The 20,455-nt window shown below is 43.2% G+C and overlaps 1 protein-coding gene and 1 long non-coding RNA gene across 5 annotated transcripts in view; both read left to right on the top strand.

Annotated features, from left to right (window-relative positions):
• LOC142601930 (uncharacterized) overlaps positions 1-2,782 on the top strand; it is a 147,097-nt gene extending 144,315 nt beyond the window's left edge. The window contains exons 9-10 of the long non-coding RNA XR_012835506.1: positions 663-781; positions 2,693-2,782. This is a non-coding gene — a long non-coding RNA (uncharacterized LOC142601930). The remainder of the gene's footprint in view (positions 1-662; positions 782-2,692) is intronic.
• Positions 2,783-6,700: 3,918 nt separating this feature from the next.
• The window catches only part of LMO1 (LIM domain only 1), a 66,480-nt gene continuing 52,725 nt past the window's right edge, over positions 6,701-20,455 (top strand). The window contains exons 1-2 of one of the 4 annotated variants that reach the window (XM_075755130.1): positions 10,501-11,026; positions 16,416-16,517. In XM_075755130.1, the coding sequence (XP_075611245.1) occupies positions 16,493-16,517 (25 nt within the window). In that variant the 5' untranslated portion in view covers positions 10,501-11,026; positions 16,416-16,492. Of the gene's footprint in view, positions 6,760-10,500; positions 11,027-11,459; positions 11,481-16,415; positions 16,518-20,455 lie in introns of those variants that run through there. The other 3 variants (XM_075755132.1, XM_075755131.1, XM_075755133.1) reach the window with 3 other exon arrangements.

The following is a 20,455-nucleotide window of genomic DNA, read 5'->3' as shown; positions in this document are numbered from 1 at the left end:
TTCTATTTTCTAAATAAATGTTTGTGCCAAGAGCACCTAAACATTTATGAAAACAATTATCAGCCACCTGACTTTTGCTTTGGTGCCCAAGAGACTTGCTAGAAGTTTTATGAAAAACATATACCAGACCTGGAATAAATTCCAAGGCTCCCTAGTTCCAGTCTAGTACTTTAGCTGCAAAGACCTTCTGCCTCATTCCCAAAAGTTTAATTATATCCCTTTTCCCCCAAAATTTTCCAAAGTCATATTTGCTTGAGAAAAACATTCATCAGAGAAAGGGCATGTGAATCATTATATCATGTTATCATGTGAATCATTATATCTAGTGGAGGGTGTCCCTGCCCGCAGCAGGGGAGTTGGAACTAGATGATCTTTGAGGTCCCTTCCAACCCAAACCGTTCTATGATTCTATGTTATTGCATGTGGCAAATGAATTTGTCGCATGTTGGAGAAAGAAAAACCTGGGGTTTATTGCTCTTGCCTGAAAATAGAACAAATTCACTTAATGTCCTTGTGCAGACTAAGTCTCTCTTGACTGACACCCCCTCATGCGATGCCACCTGCATTATTTTGGGCTTAATTGCAACACTTTTGTTGTTGTTACATGCACTTATTTGCTCTTGAGTATGTCAAATTTCCCTTGTGTGTTTTCTTTTTTTCAGATTTCTGCAGTGTTCCTGAAGCCAGCTTAACAGAAACTGTTCTACTGAAAGCTTTCTGAAATCATTCTTGAAATACGATGCTTAATCTCTTGAGATTAAGTCAATGGCAAAATTCAAATGTAAGTTTAATTTGGCACCTTCCACTTAACTGATTCCTGGTGTATAAAAAAATGCTTCAGTTAAGTACTTAAGATGACATTTAATTGGTCCTGAGCATCATACTGCTCTGTGTAAAAATCTCTTTACTCTTTAAAAACTTTAATCACTGTCTTTCAGGCAGGGCTAGACTTCTTGGGTATATAAAAGCTTTAAAGTGGGACTGACTGAGAAATTTGTTCCAAACTACACAGCTGTCCTCAGTGCTTCTTTGTACCTCTTGATAAATAAAGGGATTCTTAGCTGGAAAGAGTTTTAAAAAACTATCAGTGCCAGTTGTTGCTGTTGTTTTTTTAGCTCTAATTAAATGAGGGCAGGGAAGTAAATAAGCAGCTGGAGGAAATAAGGAATTATCCTTGCTTCTGCGGAGACCTTTTTTAAATGTGCAAGAGGGTTAGCAGGCTCTTTTGCTGCTTTCTGCTTATCCTGCACAGTTATAGCTCACTAGGCTGAAACTGGAGTACCAGACAAAGAGGTGGAGAGTTAGCCAAAATTGCTCACTTGTTTAAAAGTAATATATACGTTATTGTTAGTCATTCCATGGCATTAGATCTTACAGCTACATTTCAGTTAAGTGGTCTTCTATGGACATGTTCTCTCTCTCTTGTTTTTTTTGGCATTACTGTTCCTTTCTAACAGTATTTTAGTACTTAGAATTGATAGCAAGCTATATTTTATCCATATAATGTTTAATTTAATAAGGCAAAATGTGATTATTTGAATTAATTAGAGAGTAAGAACTCTGTGTGTAATGCACTTTTGATATTCACTTTTAAATGCATGCTTATATCTATTGATTTATAAATATTTGAGGTATATTTATGCAAATTTGATATCCTAGCAATGTGAGGTATTATAGATTATTTGCAAGAGTGTTATAGTGTGAATTCACATTTAAGCAGTGAATGGTGTTCATTAAATGCCTGTGCTTCAGCTGTGTGTTTGGATGGAGGTATTTTTTCTTTTAAGGCTTAGCTGTTAAATCCATTGTAAAGTACTGCCGAGTTGTATCTCAGCCTTGCTAAGTGATCGCTTGACTCCAATGACTGTTTGGTATGGAAGCTATAGTCAAAATATGTCTATTTAAAACAGATGTAGTCATTAGCAGAGCCTCTAAACTGTGCTTCCCAGCTTCTTCTAAGTCAAACCGTCTCCTAAGCAGGTTAGGAGACGGATAATTATCACACTTCCCCGTGTGTCAAGTGTAGCCATGCTGCTGCAGTGGCAAGGGCTAGTGCCGCAGAAATAGGACTTGTTACTTTGTTGGAAGACAAGTTTGCTGCCATCCATGCTCCTTGTTCTGCATCAGTGATGCTACTTAAAAATGAAGCTAAATATTAGTGCTTGCTTATCGACAGGCGTGGTAAGGAATTTTACTCCCCTGAATGCTGCCCAAGGTTAGCTTTGGTTGGATATTCGTTGCATCATGTTGCAACACTACGGACTGCTACAGGGAAGTCCTTTGGGCCATTGTGATCCCAGAGAAGCTGTATACGTCAGCGCCTAGGGTGAATTTAACCATAGCATGATGAGCAGGAGGAGTGGGCTGTGAGAGGGAGAAATAGCAGAGTCTGAGCAAGGCCTTGCCAGTAACAGAAAAGAAACAAGATTGTTTTCCAGGCTGCCCTAACCATGACCTTAGGATAGAGATTTCTGACTGACCCTGAGCCATGAAGCATTAAAAACGCAACAAATGATCCACTGGGCTCTCACTTCTTGACCTCCCTGCGAGCAGAGAAGCTTTTCTAGCTCTCACAGAGAGAATGATATCATTTCTGTAGTTATCTTTACTGCTTTCAGACTGAGTTTCTCACCTGCTTAGAGAGAGCTGTGGCAACCACTGCCATTTCACTCCAGTTACTTTCTTGTTTTAGAATAGCAGTGCTTGCACTTCTGTCATTTGCTGCTGGACCAGAAGAATGTGAACCTGCCCATCGGATTTCAGTAGTCTTTTCCTAATTTGATAAGGTAATCTGTCATTTTGTTAAGATATCCAACACGTAGCCCTTCTTTAGGACTAGGGGAATTGCCACCATTGCATACAGGGAGTAGGCCAAAAAGGGGACATTTTTTCATGGGGAATGGTCTTGGTGGTCTACAAGCACAAAATCTTCCGGTGTCTCAGTTGTGACCCTGTTACTGCAGTCACACACACTCCCTTCCCCAGTGGCTGACATCACAAGACAACGGAGGCAGCAGAGGCGGGGTTATGTAGGTGTGGATAGAGGAGCATGGTGCTCTTCCCAAAGTGTCTGTGTAGGTAATGCCTTGCATGATACAAACAGGTGTTACCACCTGCAAATGGGGGCTACAGGAGTGTTGCTTGTGTTGCAGGTCTGGGTCTGATGTGCATCCTCCGTCACTAAGGCAAACAGTGTGTCTTAAAGCCAGACATACCACCGCAGCAGTTTCAGTGGTTATTCTCATTGGGTTGCGTCCGTATATATGAAGCTAGAGTTTGCCAGCATCGCTCTGCTGGGTTGTATGCTGCCTGGTATATTATGGTTGTTCTATGGTGCTGTAGTATAGACCACTGTAATCAGCCTCTCGATGCTCCTAAATTAAGGCAGATCATCTTTTACTCCTAAGAAACCTCCAGAACCCAGCTGCAGCCATAAAGCTGCTATCAAATGCAAGCTGGCTGCAGTTCAGAATTGGGGCCAATATTTTTAACAGCGTGAAATTTTGTTGTAGGCCCTCTGGAAGGATTCAGTATATGAAATGTTGAACTGGAGCGAAATCAAAACTGCAGTCCCCTGTGTGGAAAAACAGGTGAAGAAAAGGTTGGCTGTGTTTGAGAAGGGAGATGCATCTCTCATATGTTCTACAGATAGTGTCTGATAACATAAAGTTGGAATAAGGTGTATCTTTCTTTACTGTTGGCTTATGATAACAAATGCATTATACTGTCGTGACCTCTTGTGTCTGAGCTGGCGTCTAGTAGAACATACCAGCCATTTTAATCTAATCAACATAATCAGAAAATAACTTGATATTTTATGTTAGGAATTAAATCATAAACTCTACCCGCTCTGTATGGGCCTATCCTTCTACACGTACTTTCATATTGCCACTGGTGGCTTTTTGTTTGCATTACAGCAACCTGAGGGTAAACGCAAGGCAAGATCCAAGAGAGAGAGGCAAATTGTTTTTGCAAACATGGCAGAGAAAGTGTGTGGAATCAAATGCCAATATTAATGCATGACATCTGCTCTCTGCTCCAGTTCTGAGTAAAGTAATCCAGTCCTAATTACACACTGCTGTGCCCTCTACCAGCTAAGGAGAATGGTGCAGCCATTCTTAGTACCGGTATATAAATTTCTTTCTGAATCTTATAGATACATTAGATGCAGGGCAGGCTTTTCATTTTTTGGCTGTCTGTTGCTTTGGGTAGCACAAAGAGAGGGGAGGAGAAAGGTTGCAGCAGAAAAAGATCAAAATCTTCCAAAAAGGACTCTGCTCCTAGAATAAAAATTTTTGCTAGAGAACTTTCCCTGCAGACCTCAATCAATATTATTCTCATCTGAGTGCACATATTATTCATTAAGAAACGTTGGCAAGATGTGCACTATAGTGTATGCCTTCATTAAACCCTCCACCTGCCTGCTTTTATCGGAAGATCTTCAGTAACTTTCATCTTCATCGAACTTGTTTCTGTCTTTGGATTAGAAAAGAAATCTTGTAATTTCATAAGATGGGTTTATTTAAAAAAAAAAAAAAAGTAAAATATTCATCTCTGGTTTGTGGATGTGTTTTTTCCTCTCACACATTAATGGATCAAGAAAATTATCACCATTAGATCCAGACTGAACTGGATGCTGATGAAATAATGTGCAAAACATAGTCCAGTGCAACAGACCCTCACTGGCTGTGTGACACAGGAATAGCTGGAATTCCTCTGTTGTGTGTTCAGCAGCCATGCCATATCCTTTGTGTGTACCTACTGCTATTCTGCCAGCAGCCATTTTCCTACAGAATCAACATTTTTAGATGATATGTTGTTAGAATGACGCTAAAAAGACCTGGCAAATGTCACCCATGCCAAGTAGAGTCAGAGGGAGCCACAAAACAGGGGGGACACTGGCAGCATCTTAGGATATTGTCATCACAAAGCAACGTGAGCCTGCCATTGCATTTTATCTTTTCAATTCATGATTTTCCATTTCAGACTATGCTGTGTCAGTTCTGCCTGGTCTCTTCAGCAGCAAGACAGTGAAGAAATAAAGTATCTTATTGAAGAAAGGCACTGGGATTTTTGGACAATATGTCATGGTCTAGCTCCATGACTGGGACCTGTGGGCTGCTGCAGTATAAAGAAGAACTGATAGTAACAGATTACGAAGAGCCAGCTCCATGGCTCTGCCTCTGTTCACCCATCTCACGTTTGATTAGTCTCTGCTTGACATCGGGCTGGGAGCAATAAGCTCTGATCAGAACAGTGGATGTGGCAACAAGCCCGAGAGCACCATGTGTCACTCCAGAACCAGACACTGTCTCACTGGATTCCTCCATGAAACGACCAAGGCAGATGTGTGGATGCCAGATTTGTCTTTCACGTCTACCTACCGCACCCACCAAGGTAAGGAATAAAAGGCAGGACTATCTGCAGGAAAACATTGTGGTAGCAATAAACTTTGAAGTAGAGAAGGACGTACAGAAAAGTCAGTTATTGGTCTAGATGAAAAATGAGAGACGTTATAGAAACACTGTCACCAGAATTTACTCATCAGGTTTGGGGTGTTTTTTGTTGGGGTTTGGGTTTTTTTAAGGATTCTTTTCCACTTACTTTAAAGGTCTCTGGAAACTCTGCACAGATACCACTGTGTAAAGAGGTGGCAGAGTCTGTGTGGTGACTTGCTCAGAGAGTTTGGGCTAAAGGTGCATTCCTGAACTTTTGCTCAACTTCAGCATGAATTGAAATTTTACATCACTGTTCAGAACTTCTTGACCATACAAGTGGAAGAACACATCTCACCTGAGCCTGGGAAAGTTCTGAGAAGTAGAAGGAGAAAGGAGGCTTCTTCTGGAAAAGATGTATCTCCTCTAAGTACACTTTCCCTGGAGCCCAGGGGAAGCCAGCCTATCCCAGCTCCAAGTCTGGGCTTCCTCTAAAGCCATTCACTTGGGGTGTAGATCCTCTGACTTAGACCTGCCCTCCTCCCCAGCTGTATTGGTACTGGGGAGGTGCTGATGGATCTGCAGTGTGTCAGACCCAACCTGATCCTCCAGTAGTTTATACTCCATCACAAAACCATTCTGATGCCTGTTTCTCCTGTAGAAAGAAACTTCATGGAGTTCATGGCAGCTGAGCTGTTCTGGGGGGACAGAATCTGCCCGATAAACTTGTAAATTCTTGGTCTGCTTCTATTTTCATAAGGTTTTCCTACTTTTATTTTTGAAAAAAATATTTTTCTTTTTAGCTTTGTGCTATGGAGAACAGCAGCAAAACTTCTGAATAACTAATTTATCTGCTGTAAATTTCTCGAAAAGGTCATTACACATTGTAAAGCCTAATGGCTTAAAGTACCAGCCTTATATCACAGTGGTAAAGAACTCATTCTCCAGAGGTAGTATTTTTGAAGCTTTGCCATTTTTCCTCTATCAAAGGAAATGCTGTATTTTTAACACACTATTTTCTTTTTAAAAAAATAGCACGTATTTACCAAAATATTTAACAGTCATTTAACGCAAAGTGCAGTAACAGAAGCAAGTGATTTATTTTTACAATGTATAGGCAGAGAAGTTAAGTAGATCAAGGAGGAGTTTAGAAATAATTGAGGTCTGTAGATCTCAGGTATGCATTTAAGTGGTCTTTTGAACTGCAGCCCATGTTCTGTGTGAACATAACTTTTTAGAGCACTTGTGATTTTCCTCCTTTACAGGACTGCTGAATTGTGGTATAAGGTCAAGCCCATGGTCACTCTCTTCTGACACTAGCAAGGTAGGTGCAAGTGATTCTGAAATGGGTAATAACATAGAGATCTTTTGTAGCTAATCTAGTATAGAGCTGTGTAAATTGTCTTGGTTATTTGTGTGAATTCAAGAAATAAAACCCATGTGTCTAAACTGGCAGACAAAAGTCTCATCTGCTCAGAAATCTGACTTTGGAAATAGCTGCTAAATTCACCATGTGCAGCAGTGGTCTTTGGTATGGCCTGATGCTGCCTTCACTGTGGGATTCTGACTGGCACATGACTTAATCACCTCTCTTTTTTTTTGTTTTGATTTTTTTTCTCCTGTCAGCTAAAAGATAAAATAAAAAACATATTAACCTCCCTGATGAAGCTTTATAATTCCCAACACTGAAACATTAACCAACTCCTTAATTAAGAGAGACTGAAAGTAGAAGAATGCTTTTATGTCATTAGCTGGTTTTTGCTCCAGTCATCTGCCTCATTCAAGCATAGGATAATATGAAACCTCACGGGTCTGCTAAAGGCTTGACTTAAGTGTATTGCAGACTTCCTCTGCAATTTAATAAGAACAGCACGTTGTTCTTAAGGAACTTCATTTTCTCTTGCTTGTTCTCAAGACTAGCAGAAGAAAAGCAAGAGCAGCAAGTGAGCAAGGACCTCAAGTTAGACCCAGAGGTCTGAGCCCTAGCCCTTGCTGCAGCACATGGGTGGTTTTATTCCTGTATGCCTCTTCCCTCCCACACCAGGAATTAGTGTTAGACCAGAAGCTTTCCTAGGCAGAGCACAGCTGTTCTCCTTTATCTGTACTTTCTGCAGTATTGAGCATGATGACTTCTCAGTACTGCCTAGACAGGGCGTGTGTAAGGTACCATAATTGAATGAATAACACCACACGCTAATGATAAACTGGCACCTCAGCGACGGTGTTGTCTGGTCCTCCTCCGGCAGCGAGCTGCCTTAGCACTTTGTTCCGGAGAACAGGGGGTCGGGAAACTGAGGCTTATTCCCAGTTCTGCCACTGATCTGTGTCAAGTTTTCCCAGTCACTCATCATGGTGCCCGTTACGTACATATGCACGCATTTTTCGAAGGAGTGATCTAGTTGTTCCTCTCTAGTGTCAAGGTACTAAAATGTGTGTAAAATTCTTTGTATGGGATTTCCAATCTACTGGGTGAAGTAGGCTCAAAAACTACTGAAACTTGCGCACTTCTCTGAAATGACTGGCTGAACAGATATAATTGAAACCATGCAGAACTATGCTTCACCACACTGCAAAAAAAGTCATTTACCTAAAGTGGGGATCTCTACACTGGGGTTCATCCCTTCTTCTTATTAAAGCTGTAAACCTAAAAATCCCCACAACTGCAACTGTAGGATTACAGCAGGCTGTTCAAAATACAGGATGTGTGTTTGGGAATGGAATGCTTTGGGATTTGTACTTTTCTGCATTATTTGTCTCCCCTTGTGTGACGCTCCCTTGTGCGCGTGTACATGTGCAAATTTCTCTCTTGCTTTTTCCCTCCACCTCTTTCTTTTTCATCTCCAGTGACCACATCTCAGCTCAAGTGTGAACATCGCTGCTTAAGAATTGATACCAAAGTCAATATCTGTTTCCTCAGTTTCTTCCTGTTCTACCCTTGACATCCCAACAGTGACCTTGAGCTTCAGTGCATGCAGACAAACGCCTGCTACTCGGTAAGTCTGTTGTTTCGATGAAACTGCGTCACCCCTGTAGCAAACTCAGAACTAAGGCTCAAGAGTTGCATACTAAGATGCTGAGATTCTGGCTTTGCACTCAGAAGTCTCCTTGGCCACGGTGAGAAAAGAAGTGGGCTCAAGGACCAAAAGTACACTTAGAAATGAGTTGATGCGTGATGTTCTCCAGGGTCGGTATTTTTTCAAACGCTGCTGTGTTCTTTCAGAAAAAAAGAAAGGAAAAAAAAAAATCATTGAGTTAGATGGACCAAGTTCCTGTGGGTGCAGTATTTGCCGTACAGTGGAAATTAAAGACTAGACAATTAACAGGGTTTGTTGTGCTACAAAGCTGAAAGCATTTTTATCCTTATATGTGTGTACTCACAGAAAAACATACTGCACTAATGAAACACACTTTATGTTCCCAGTCACATTTATGCTTGCAAAGAACGAATGTAGCTCAGTAAGTTTGTTGCCAAGCAAGCTTAGCTAAGCGGGGGGAGAGAAGAAAAGGAGGTGTTTGTGGGGTTTGCCCCCTTGTCTTTAAGTGGTGTGTGCAAGGTGTGCTTTAAAGATAGTGGGCAGAGTTGCCAAACAGGCAAGTTTAATCACGGCTGTCTTGACATGGGTGAACGTGAGGATGGGGAATTGGGGAAGGGATAATTCCCATGAGATGATGTACAGTGTTTTCTCCCCTGAAATCTATCAAAAAATGTCTGTCTCCCCTCAAGGGGAACCAGCCTGAACAAAAGTCCAAAAAAATGCAACATGGGAGGACCTAAATAAAAGCTAATAGATGAGCTGAGCTAATATTAGTTTCCTGATATATAAAGCCAAATGGATTAATGGATCAGCTCATGCATTGCCTAAGGAAACAAAAAGAAAATCTTCAATACTTCTGTGCACATTGAGGACATGAACAATAAAGGTCTTTAGAAAGTAAAAACCTAATTTGGGGGAATCAATTACTACTTCTTTTTTCTTAGACTTTTTTTATTTAAAGGAGGTTCACAGAGAGGTAAAATTTGGGTAACATACAAGCCAGAAGTCATGCGTCTCAGGTACTACAATGATGGTCGATCTCGGTTTGCATCAGTCTTGCCTAGGCTCTTTTTAGCGTTCCAGCTTCAGCTAATGGAAATCAAGCCCATTATGGTAAATGTAGGAAGCAAGTACATTAATAGTGGGCGCTGACATTCATTCAAATGGTAAACAATTCAGAACTGTTCCCAGTACATACTAGATTATGTATCATCTTACCTGCTGCTTCAGAGGGCCACTTCTTTCACAGGTTTTTAAAGTACAGAGGATTGTCTGCCACAGAGTTTTCTGCTTTGGTAAACAAAACTGTTTGCAAATTCTGCTTTGTTCCCCACCAGTCCTATGTACTTTTTTTCTTTTTGGATTCGGTTGCAAACGCTTCACTCCAGAACTGCCATGACTGCAATGCCGATCTGTTCCTTACTTTAAAAAAAAAAAAAAAAATGGGGGGGGGGGGGGGACAAGGCAAGTTTAGCGAAGGGAAGATGTGGGGAATAATCTAATGCAAAGGTAGAAAGAAAATTGAGCTTATTTATACAGTAACACGTGTGTTAGAGTAATGCCTCCCTTCCTCGGCTATACGCTCCCCCATTTTCTCTCTCACACACGTATATACACACACACTTTAACTGTGCTTTGTGTTTTGTCAGAATTAATGAGAAAAGTTCCCTTGCCCTAGGGGTAATTAGTGTCCTTGGAGTTAAATAAGCTAATACTTAGACACCTCTGGCACAGGCAATTATGTTTGTGTATTGAATAATTGATTCAAAGAGGGGGGGAAGGGGCTGCTAATCAGATCTGAGCATAATGAATTGATTTAATTAACAGGGGAATCTGAGGGTCCCTGGGAAATGTGTGCATTTATTCAGCAGCAGGAGAGAGTGCAAAGCACATAAATTGAGAGAGAGAGCGAGCAAGCGAGAGAGGCAGGCGGCAAGTGCTTTTGCTTTCAGTGATAGGTTCACATCTTTCCTCCCTCCCACCCCCCTTCCTTTGAATATAATTTTAGATTTAGAGTGAAATCAAGAGAAAAGCACTTTAGAAGCCTGGAAAGCTCTTGCAGTAGCAGCAGCAAAGGGGGGAGAGGTTGCGAGCTATCACACGCGATTACATTAAGACAATTTTTGACAGCGCAGGTTGGGAAAGGACAGAGCTGGGGAACCACCCCCCGATATTGTTCCTCCCTTACCTTTTTTTCTCTTTCCCCCCCACCTTCTTCTTTTTTAATATCTAAACTGGCACTCGAGCTGCAGCGGCGGGGCCGGGGGCGAAGCGGCCGGTGCATCAGCGCAGCTCCACGTCTCCGGCGCCCGGCGCGACCGTAGCCCGCCGCAGCCCCGCTCCAAACTCGCGTCCCGGGGCAGCGCCGGGGCGGCCGCACCGCTGCCCCCCCCCCCCCCGCCCCTCGCCTCGGCAGCGCCCCGCTCCCCGGCCCGGCCCGGTGCCTCGCCTCCCCCGGAGCCGCGCGGCGGCGGCTGGAGGGGGAGCGCCCCAAGCAGCCGGAGCGGCGGCGGCCGCCCTCGGCGCCCGGGACAATGGTGCTGGACAAGGAGGACGGTAGGTGGGAGCGGGGGCGCGGGGTGCCGCCGCCAACTCCGCCCGGGCGCCCCGGCAGCGGGAGGCGGCGGGCGGCGAGGGAGGGACGGAGGGAGCGAGGGACGGAGGGAGCTGCCCCGCGCCGGGCCGCCGCTCGCTGCGCCGCGGCAGGGCGCTGCTGCCCGGCCCTGTCCCGCATCGCCCCGCCGGTGCCGGGGGCGGCTGAGCCCCCCACCCGCCGCCTCCCAAAGGGCTCTCGGGGCCCGGCGAGTGCGCCCGGGCCGGTCCCCATCACCACCCCCGGGGTCGCTCCCCCTGAGGGCTGCCGCCGCCCCGCCGCGGTTTCAAGGCCGGCCGGTGCGGGGTCTCTCTGCCCGGGCGTGCCCGGCCGGCGGCCCGCGCTCGGCCCCGGCCGTGCGGTGCGGCGCGGCGGTAACCGCGCTGGGGACACCGGCGGCGGCTTGCCCCGGCCCCGGTGAGTGCCGCGGCCAACCGGGAAGTGTCTGAGGCCGGCAGCCCTGTCACCGGGCCTGCCATCAGGTCTGGTGGCCGTAGCGTGTGTCACCACCGGGCCAACTTCGGTGGCATCCGAGGCTGCACCGTGCCGAAATGCCGCCCCGCGCTCCCGTTGCAGTCCGTGCTGCCTTACGTGGTTGCGTAAATTGCCATAAAATGTGTCTCTGTCGGGCTGGCGGGGGGCTTTAACTCGGAGAAGTGGATACCAGGCAAAAGAGGCAAGTGGGAGATGCTTTCCTTTGCTGCTTTTTTTCCTGTTTCTCTACCTCTTTTCCCTTCCCCAACCCCTCCCTCCCCCCTTTTCTTTTGATCTGGAGTCTCTGCTTCTGAAAGGTGAGAGTCCGCCTGCCACGACACCGCGGAGTCAGATGGGGCACGAAGAGAAATCACGGGCTTGTGCGATCCGGCTGTGTGGGAGGGGGCCGAAGCGCTGACAACTAGAAGGTTAAATGCTCACTGCCCCAGAGAGGTGCGTGGGGAGGGAGCTTGTGCAAACTCGTCACATGCCTCTGGGCTGAGAATCCCTCTCCCGGCGTCTTTTCTTCCTCCAGTTTCTTGAAGCCCTCTGAAGTAAACTGATGTAGTGTTATTAATGCGGTCTATAATGCTCCAGTCGAAAGCGCGTGTGTTGGAGAAGAGGGAATGAACTTATCTAACTAGCCAGCAAGACAGTAGAAAGACTTTTCTCATGCCTCGCCCCTTGTGCGCAAAGGTAAAAGGGTTAAGCAATGACAGAGGAATTAAGCAAGGTTAATTTCTTACTGCTGTGCATATGTGGAACAAGGTTTGTGTTTCTCTCTGACCTCACTTTTGGGGGTGACGTACGTTGCGAGAGTCCCCTGAATTTTGCCTGACTGTTGGAGAAAAAAGGAGGGAAGGCTTTTAACATCTCCATTAATACCCTTTAATAATAACAATAACTGGGTGATGTCTTAATCCCAGTGACTCTCTGTCAGGGGGAGCCTGCCAACCTGTATCCATTTCAATCTGATTGACGGGCTAACAGCAGGATGCTGCCTGTGTCGCAGAAGCGAGAGGCACAGGTGAGCTGGGAGGAAAAACTGAGATCTGAAGAGGGTTTCCTAATAGGGGTGTTTGAGTTCTTTCAAGTGTCGCAGACATACTCATTAAACACAAGGAGCTTGGGGCCGGCGTGATGGTGGTGTAAGGAAATGAAACTAGAACCATTGATTATCCAGACAGTTCTCAACAGCCTCCTTCCAGGAGATCTCATGAGCTGCTCTATAAAAGGGAATAATGGTGGCGATGGTAGAGGTAAAGAGGAAATTAGTGCATGGTGCACTTAAAAAGGAGTAAAGTAGGAAACAAACCCCTGATGGGAGGGATGTGGAGATCAGAGCAACAAACTGCGGTAATGCCTGGGAATCTCCTGTGCTGTTGATGGAGTAGTTATGCTCGGGGAGAAATTATGCTCACTTTTAAAAGTTCACTGGAGAAATTGGGGACAGGAGGTGAGAGCGAGAGAAGAAACTCTTTTTATGAAGAGGTTATTTTACCTCTGTACATGTCTTTCTGCTTGATTCAAATGGGCTCCACTTGCCCACTCATCTGTGAATGTTAAAAGGGGATGCTGGACCTGCATAGGTTACAAATGGACTAAAATGGAAGCTTTTCCTAACTAAAACAATTCCTTTTGAAATCAAGCTTGAATGAGCTTGTTGATAAAAATGGGTCTGTTTTACTCCTGTAAATGGCACTCTATTTTTTTTTCTTATTTTTTTTTTTCCCCCCAGAGGCTGGTCTGATTTCTACCATCTAAAATTCCTGGCGTTGTGGCTACTATCCAATTCTCCTCTTGATTTTAAGAGGTTTGGTTGAGGGGTTTTCTTCTTTTGAGGTCTCTGCCAGCAGTGGGGGTATTCATAGTTACTACTGCATGGAGAAGGCCGGACTGCAGAAACATGTCATGTCCCCCCCCTCCCCAGTACTCCTGGTGCATCGCAAGGCGGACGCTTGCCAGCATGTGGGTAGAGATTGCAATGTACTCCGTGCTTTTGTATCCCTGAAGGCTACTTGGCAAGCTGTGCCATGGCCTCAGAGGTAGCTGCCCCCTCTTCCAGCCCCCAGGCTGGGGCTGTAACGGTGCCTTAGGGGCAAGTGCTAGCCCGAGTGGGACCAGTATCACCCATGAATTCTAATATGGCTTTGCGAGTGAAAAGCTGCCTTGGCAAACACGCTCCGTGGTGCCGAGAGAAGTAGACATCCAATAATACTCTTCTGTGGTCTTTACAGATATCATTGAGGATGAAGGGGCAGACCGAAAAAATAACAACAATAATGTTTTTGACTTGATGTGCTGTGGCATCGCATCAAGTTATGTCAGGGAGGTAACATCATTTTGTGTGTTTCAAGTGACATAATGTAACGTGACTGATGCAACATGACTTGGTATTAGAAAATACCCTTTTACAGTGGAACTTTGGCAAATACCTTCCTGAAACTGATGTTAGGAAGTGAGAGAAGAGAGACGGGGCAGGAAAAAAGAGAAAGGTTGAGAGTGAAAAACTTCAAGGCTTGCATTTTAGTCAGTTCCACTGCGTAAATCACTGCTGAATTTGCTGTGGGCAAGCCAACCTACGCACCGTGCAGTGCATTTATAAATTTCAAGATAATAAGAGTTAAGATATTTCTCAAATACGTAAATGTTTTGATTGCAAAGACCAGATTTCTGCTTAAAAAAGTAAACTGACATCAGGTATCATGATTAATTCCAACAGATTGTGTTAATTGTAGTTGACTTTAATTGCCGTACAAATGTGTTGGGGGTTAGAAAACTTTTTTTATTGTTGGTATGTGAAATGAGTAAGCAGATAAAGTGTTTAAAAATATCTGTTTGCAAAGGGAGTGATCCAGCCTCTATGAAATGCTGAAGCAGTAAAGGAATAAAATATACATTGATCCGGTACTGTCTATTTTTTACAAGTGCGCTATGTCTGCTAGTTTGCTCTGCCACAGAAGTCAGCCGCAATAGACAATGGCTAACTTCTTTTTTTATCAAAAATCTTGTAATTACCAAATAATATAAGCTTAAATATACCATATATTTTTGGGCCAAGTTTGTCCTTTTTGAAGGTGATAGGGTTGAAATGAACGCAAAGAGAAAGATGGAGCATTTTTGGAGTTAACCATTTTCTAATGGAGGCCAATAGTATATTAGAAGTGTTAAAATACCTCAAACTTAGAAAGCCTGTGGTTTTGTTAGTTTTTGCACCGATGCTTTTAACTATTAGACTTTAATCATTGGGATAAAGTCCTCCTCCTTTTTAGCTTGTGATACTTCTTAAAATAAAATGATTATTTATGGTGGTTGCACTCTTATGCTAAAATACATATTCAACACTTGCAAACTAGTATCACTAGGAAACGGGAGTTGTTCGAAGTGCTAGATGAAAACAGTTCAATGTAAAATGATACATTCAACATCAAATATGCTCAAGGACTGTTAGGATTAAGTATTCTGAATGAAGGGGGAAGGAAAAGCCACTTCAGCTGGGGATAAGGAATCTAATTAAAAATCGGTATTAAGGATATATAACTTGAGCCTGCTATCATGCTTTTTAGAGTACCGTTGTATCAGTTGTAAAGGGGAGGAAGAAGTATCATTAAAGCAGGAACGAAACGTTTTCTCGGATTAACAGGCAGAGATGAGTGAAACGGTGTTGTTGGTCTAGGTAGCGAAGCGTCTGCTCCCGCAATCCCTACGAGCGCAGCGGAGACGACAGATGACTTGTCCGAATAAGGACTGTGAGTTGCGAGAGGAAGGACAAAAGACGTGGGCCCGAAACTTGTCACTTTGTATTTGCGCATTGATGGCATCTCTGAAAAGTGGAGCAAACCTGGAAGGGTTTGTACCGCATTTGATTTGATTTGTTAAATTCATTTTAATATCGACCTCGTGAAAATGGAGCTGTATTCTCCAGAGTAATCCCTGAAACCAATACTTACGTGTGAAAGCAAACCCAAAATGTTTGCACAGAATATTAGTATCAAGTTTTAGGTCACAACAGATGCGTGAAATCTAGCTGCGAGCAGCAGCGCTGGCGTAACGCAGCCCGGGGTCGCCGGCATCCGCTGCGGAGAGTTGAGTCCCTGACCTGCTACTGTCTGGTTTCAGCCAAAGTCCCCGCTCTGACGGGAGCAAATCTGGCGTAACGCCCCAGCTTTGGACCAGGGCGTTTATAAACACGAAGAGAACAGGGTTGGCTTTAAGATGCAGCCTGCGAAGCTCCGTTCCTGGGCTTTTCCGTGCCGCGCTCGGTCCCCGGGAAGGAGAAGCCGGGGCCGGCGGTACCTGCGCGGCGGCGGGGCCGGGGCTGGGCTGCAGGTGGTGCTGCTGAGCCGGGAAGGCTGCAGTTCGCCAGGAAAGCCTGACAGGAGAATGAGGGGTCCCTGGGAAATACGTGCATTTATTCAATAGCAAGTGTGCAAAGCTCACAAATTGAGAGACAGAGGCAGCAGTAGTCAGGCTTAGGTATTCTACCCTCTCTGAATATAATTTCAGATTTAGATTCAGCTTAAATCCAAAGGGAAAACACTTTATAAGGTTGAAAGCTGTGTAGTTGCAACAGCCAGGGTTATGAGCTATCAAATGCAATTACATTAAAATAGATTATACTGTGTAAATTGAGCCATTTAGAAGGTGAGAGCCAAAGAAACAGCTCTGATCCCCCTTCTTTCTAAATTGCAGTTTTAGTTCCTTGCAATTCTGAGGCACAAAAGTAGGTGAGACTGCTTTTGTATCTGCAAAGTGCTTTATTTCTGAGTGTAATTCTAACTGAGTGCAATCTAGGTTAAAAGCTGGACAACTGGGTAATTAGAGCTCACTTGCTGCTAAAGGACGATCAGCTGTACCATAGCTCATTTGTGTTCCCAGAGACTTGTTCTCTTCTCCCCTGAGCGGAGGCTGCTGGAGAAGAAGCATCTGTCCCCGGACTTTTCTTGATTGCGGAGATGATGGTGCTGGACAAGGAGGACGGTAGGTGGGCTGAGATTGTGTAAGCCTGTGCTTGGTGTCTTCTGTGTGCTGCTAACGTAGAAATAAATAGTTTTGAAACAGATGCACGCTGCGCATATCAGAGTGCTCTGCTTTCAGCTTCTGATATTTTTCTCTTGTGTTGGTAAAAGCATGCTTGGTCTTTATTTTTTTTAATCTCTTCTCTGTCATGATTGAACCAGTCAAGAAGGGTTTACCCCAGGCTCTGTTTGCTGAAGGACATAGCAGAAACAGCTTGATTTTGCTTTTTTATATCTATTCAGATTTTTCTTTCTACAAGTTACTCTAACATATCCATTTTAGCCTGTTTGTTTTAACAGCTTTTATTGTAAATCTAATTTTGAGATTTTCTTTCCTTTCCATTGCATGTCATTTGGGTCTCTCTAATGCGCGCCTTTAATATCTGTTTCTTGCAGCTTTTCTTCATAGCTATAAACATAATGACAATAAGCTAATAAGCTGCTCTGGCAAAAAAAAAAAAAAAAAAAAAAAAACCAACAAGAAAAACACAACCCCAAACAACATTGGCTTATTCTAAGAATTTACTCCCTTCTCTAAATGGCAGAAGTGGAGCTTCATTTGGGAGGTGATTTAATGATTGAAGCTGAAGGAGAGCTTGACTTATTTTAGGACTTCACACACACTTATTTTTTTAAAGCTGATTAGTCCTTATCAAGGGGTACGAATTGATGTAAAGAATAATGGACAGTGTTAGTTAGTAGTTTGAATGAGCTGATGCTTTCTTTTGCACGTTGCCTACCAGGGCATGCAACTTAACTGCTCAGTCACCAGTAGTTTCTAGGACAAATGTGGTAAGTCTAATCACAACTTTTTAATGAGGTTTTTCTAAGGCTGCCTTGTGGCTTAGGTCTTCCCTCATACCTTATACATTGAAAGCAAAGATTAAAACTGAGGCAGAGCAGAACGCTTCTGTAACCATCCAGATGGACTTCCATCGATGGCGCTGCCTCTTGCCAAAGACCTCCACCTTGGCAGCACTTTGTGTATTGGAAGTGGGAACGACATCTTAACTTTTAATGCTCATTTGTAGCTATTATCTCATTGTTTCATTTCACCTTTATAAATGGATGACGTGAAGTGTAATGGGTGTGTTGCTGCATTCTCTGATCTTTTAAATTTTTTTCAGAAATCTCTAAGTGTTAAAAAAAAAGTCATAGGAGTTGTCATTTGGAAGTAGAAGAAATTATTGAATATTTGCAATATTTACTGTAGACAGGAAACAGCTTTTCACAGGGAGCCAAAGAGCTTGGAGAAATTGGAAGTTGAGCATTTTGGCAGTAGCATTGATTTTACTTGAATATACGTATTGCTTTTTAAAATATTTATGAGAAAAATAACTTGTAATTCAAAGTCACTTGCTTTCCTGTGTCAGATTGGTGCTGATCATGTATTGTGAATAGGACTGAAAGCTGCCCAGTGCTAATAAGTTGGAGTGATAGGATTTTTGTTCCCCGACCCATATCTGTCTTCTGGTATATTAAAACTGAATTAATACTGTACTGGAGAATGATTAGGGAAGACGGCTTGACTACTGAAAATAATGGATGGATGCTTACTTTTAACCAAAGGTCTTCTACTGAAGTTTCTCTTCTCTCTCTCCCTTCCTTGACTCCCAAAAAAGGGTGATGGTGGAATACTACCCAGTATTTTATATCTAGCCTTTTAAGATCTTTATCTCATTATAAGTTTGATTTCTAAAATTATCAATCTGGTGATTTGTGTGCATAGAATTTGAATCTAATTTCTGGGATGGGATGTGAGGTTTCATTTCATTCTGATGTGAAGCGCTTGCGACAATGAAAAAATGTGAATGAACTTTTCAAAAAGATTTTACACCTTTAAAATATGAGATTAAGCAGAAACGCGTCATTATCAATGCCATCTTTGTATGCAGATTCGATCAAATTTTGACTAAGAGTTGCCCAATGTGGGGTCAGTGCCTGTGTATAAGTTGTCTTGCTCTTCTGAATTTATTCTATGCTAATTAAATTGGCGTCCTAAAACTGTGAAATAATCTTGTTCAGGGAAAATAATCAAATAAATCCCGGGCTTTATTTCTGTTGAGATTTCATAAGTTTCTTTGTTAGCACAGTAGAACTTTAAAAAAAAGAAGTAGATGTGAAGCATCTGTTACCCATCTTCTAGATCAGCTTTGCAGTTGACTGGACTGTGGATAAAAGACACGCTAAGTGGTTGAGTATTGCTTATGCTGGGAAAACAAATGAAGCTAACAGGGTTTCAAAGGCTTTGAAGCAGTGTCGCTCTCAGAGGTGTTCAGTTGTTTTCTTTGGCAATATAAGTTGAAGCAAGCTAGTTTACTTTATTAGAGGCATAAGGCTACTCTTGTAACCTTCCTCTGACTAAGATGAATTTGACTGACTGACCTTACTTCTTTCTGGACCACACGTGTTGTGCTGGGTTTGGGGGTTTTTTGGTTTTTCCCCTCTTTAGGACTCATCTCTTTTAAAGGACAGTAGCATTTTCCATATTTTGTTAAATCTTCCTTTTCAATTTGTGTTTCCCTATAGAACTATGTTCTGCTATGATGGAGCAATGCAAATCAAGTAGAACAGCCCAAATTAATTCTTCACGTTGGCGGCAGTATGATTGCCTGCATGGAATCAATAATGCATCATGGAGGGATCAAATTTTGGAGTATAATGTGTGAATAATGCTTGACACAAAACAAAAATTCAGTCATCATAATAGCAATTAGGAAAAAGCTGCAGCTTATCCCAGCTGTAATCTCTGCTAACAATGAGGCACAGCCTGGTAATCAGCATGTATGGTATGAAATGCACTAATAGAAATCACGGCTCTTTGTTATGTGTGTGTGGGGTGAAAGTTTCCTTTTAGCTAACTTGTGCTGTGTTAACTAGACATAGTATCCTTCAACCAAATTATTGACTGTGTGCGCACTTGTAAAAACACTGATCAGCTGTGTGTTCGTCCCGATGTTTGCATAGACAGTAGCACCCCAAATCACGGATCCTTTGTGTTTTCAAGCAGAACTCTGATTAAATAGATCGCAAGAGTAGGCCAAGTAAATAATGTATTGAGGACTCTGTTAAACATATACCCGTATACAAACCTTGGGGTTTATTTAAAAAAAAAATTCCATAGTTTCTTTACAAATGAAAAGAAAATTATGAACACTCAGTGGTTGTGTGCATTGGGGTTGGAGAATGGGTCTTGGGTTGATGGGAGGTATTTAGGGCAATGAATATTAGGTAATTTGAAACTGGATTAGTAGCAGCAGTTGGTTCCCTGTTGTGTAAGAGCCCATCTTACCCTGCACAGAAGGAAAGAAAAGCAGCATTTGGAATGAGAGAAGCAGTGAAATTGATTGTATAATGACAGTTACAGGAATGGTGCCACAGCACCCTAGCCAGGACAGCAGAGCTGTGGGCTGATTTCACAAATGAGTATGCCAGCTGCCATATGGGGGTACCTATAGATAGGTAGATGGATATGGAGAGAGATCTAGCTCCAGCCAGACAGGTCCTGACCGTCTGCTTCTGTTGATAAAAATCATTATACGCACAAAAGTAACATCCGGGTTGTACACAAGCCTAATATGAAATACGGCCATATAGGAAGAAGAGCTGTTTGTGCTGCTGGTATCTTTTGTTTTCTTTTTAACCTATTTTTCTTGGATATACCTATTGAAGAATCATGCAAAGAGAGAGGAGGGGAAATGGCAGGGTGGCTTCTTCCTCACACGACATGGAACTGAATTTTTCTGTTGCTTAATATTCCTGAAGCTGCCACTTTTTTTTTTTTTTTTTTTTCTCCTATGCCTGTCTACCTTGGACCTTCTCTGTGGTCCATCATTGCCTAACTTCCCATTTATAAAGAAACACTACACATCTTCCCAGACATCAGCTTATTCAAAGAGC

Source organism: Balearica regulorum, chromosome 5 (genome assembly GCF_011004875.1).
Source record: "Balearica regulorum gibbericeps isolate bBalReg1 chromosome 5, bBalReg1.pri, whole genome shotgun sequence".
Taxonomy (NCBI): domain Eukaryota; kingdom Metazoa; phylum Chordata; class Aves; order Gruiformes; family Gruidae; genus Balearica; species Balearica regulorum.
Note: the sequence above shows the minus strand (reverse complement) of the source record. Positions and strands in the feature narration are given on the sequence as shown.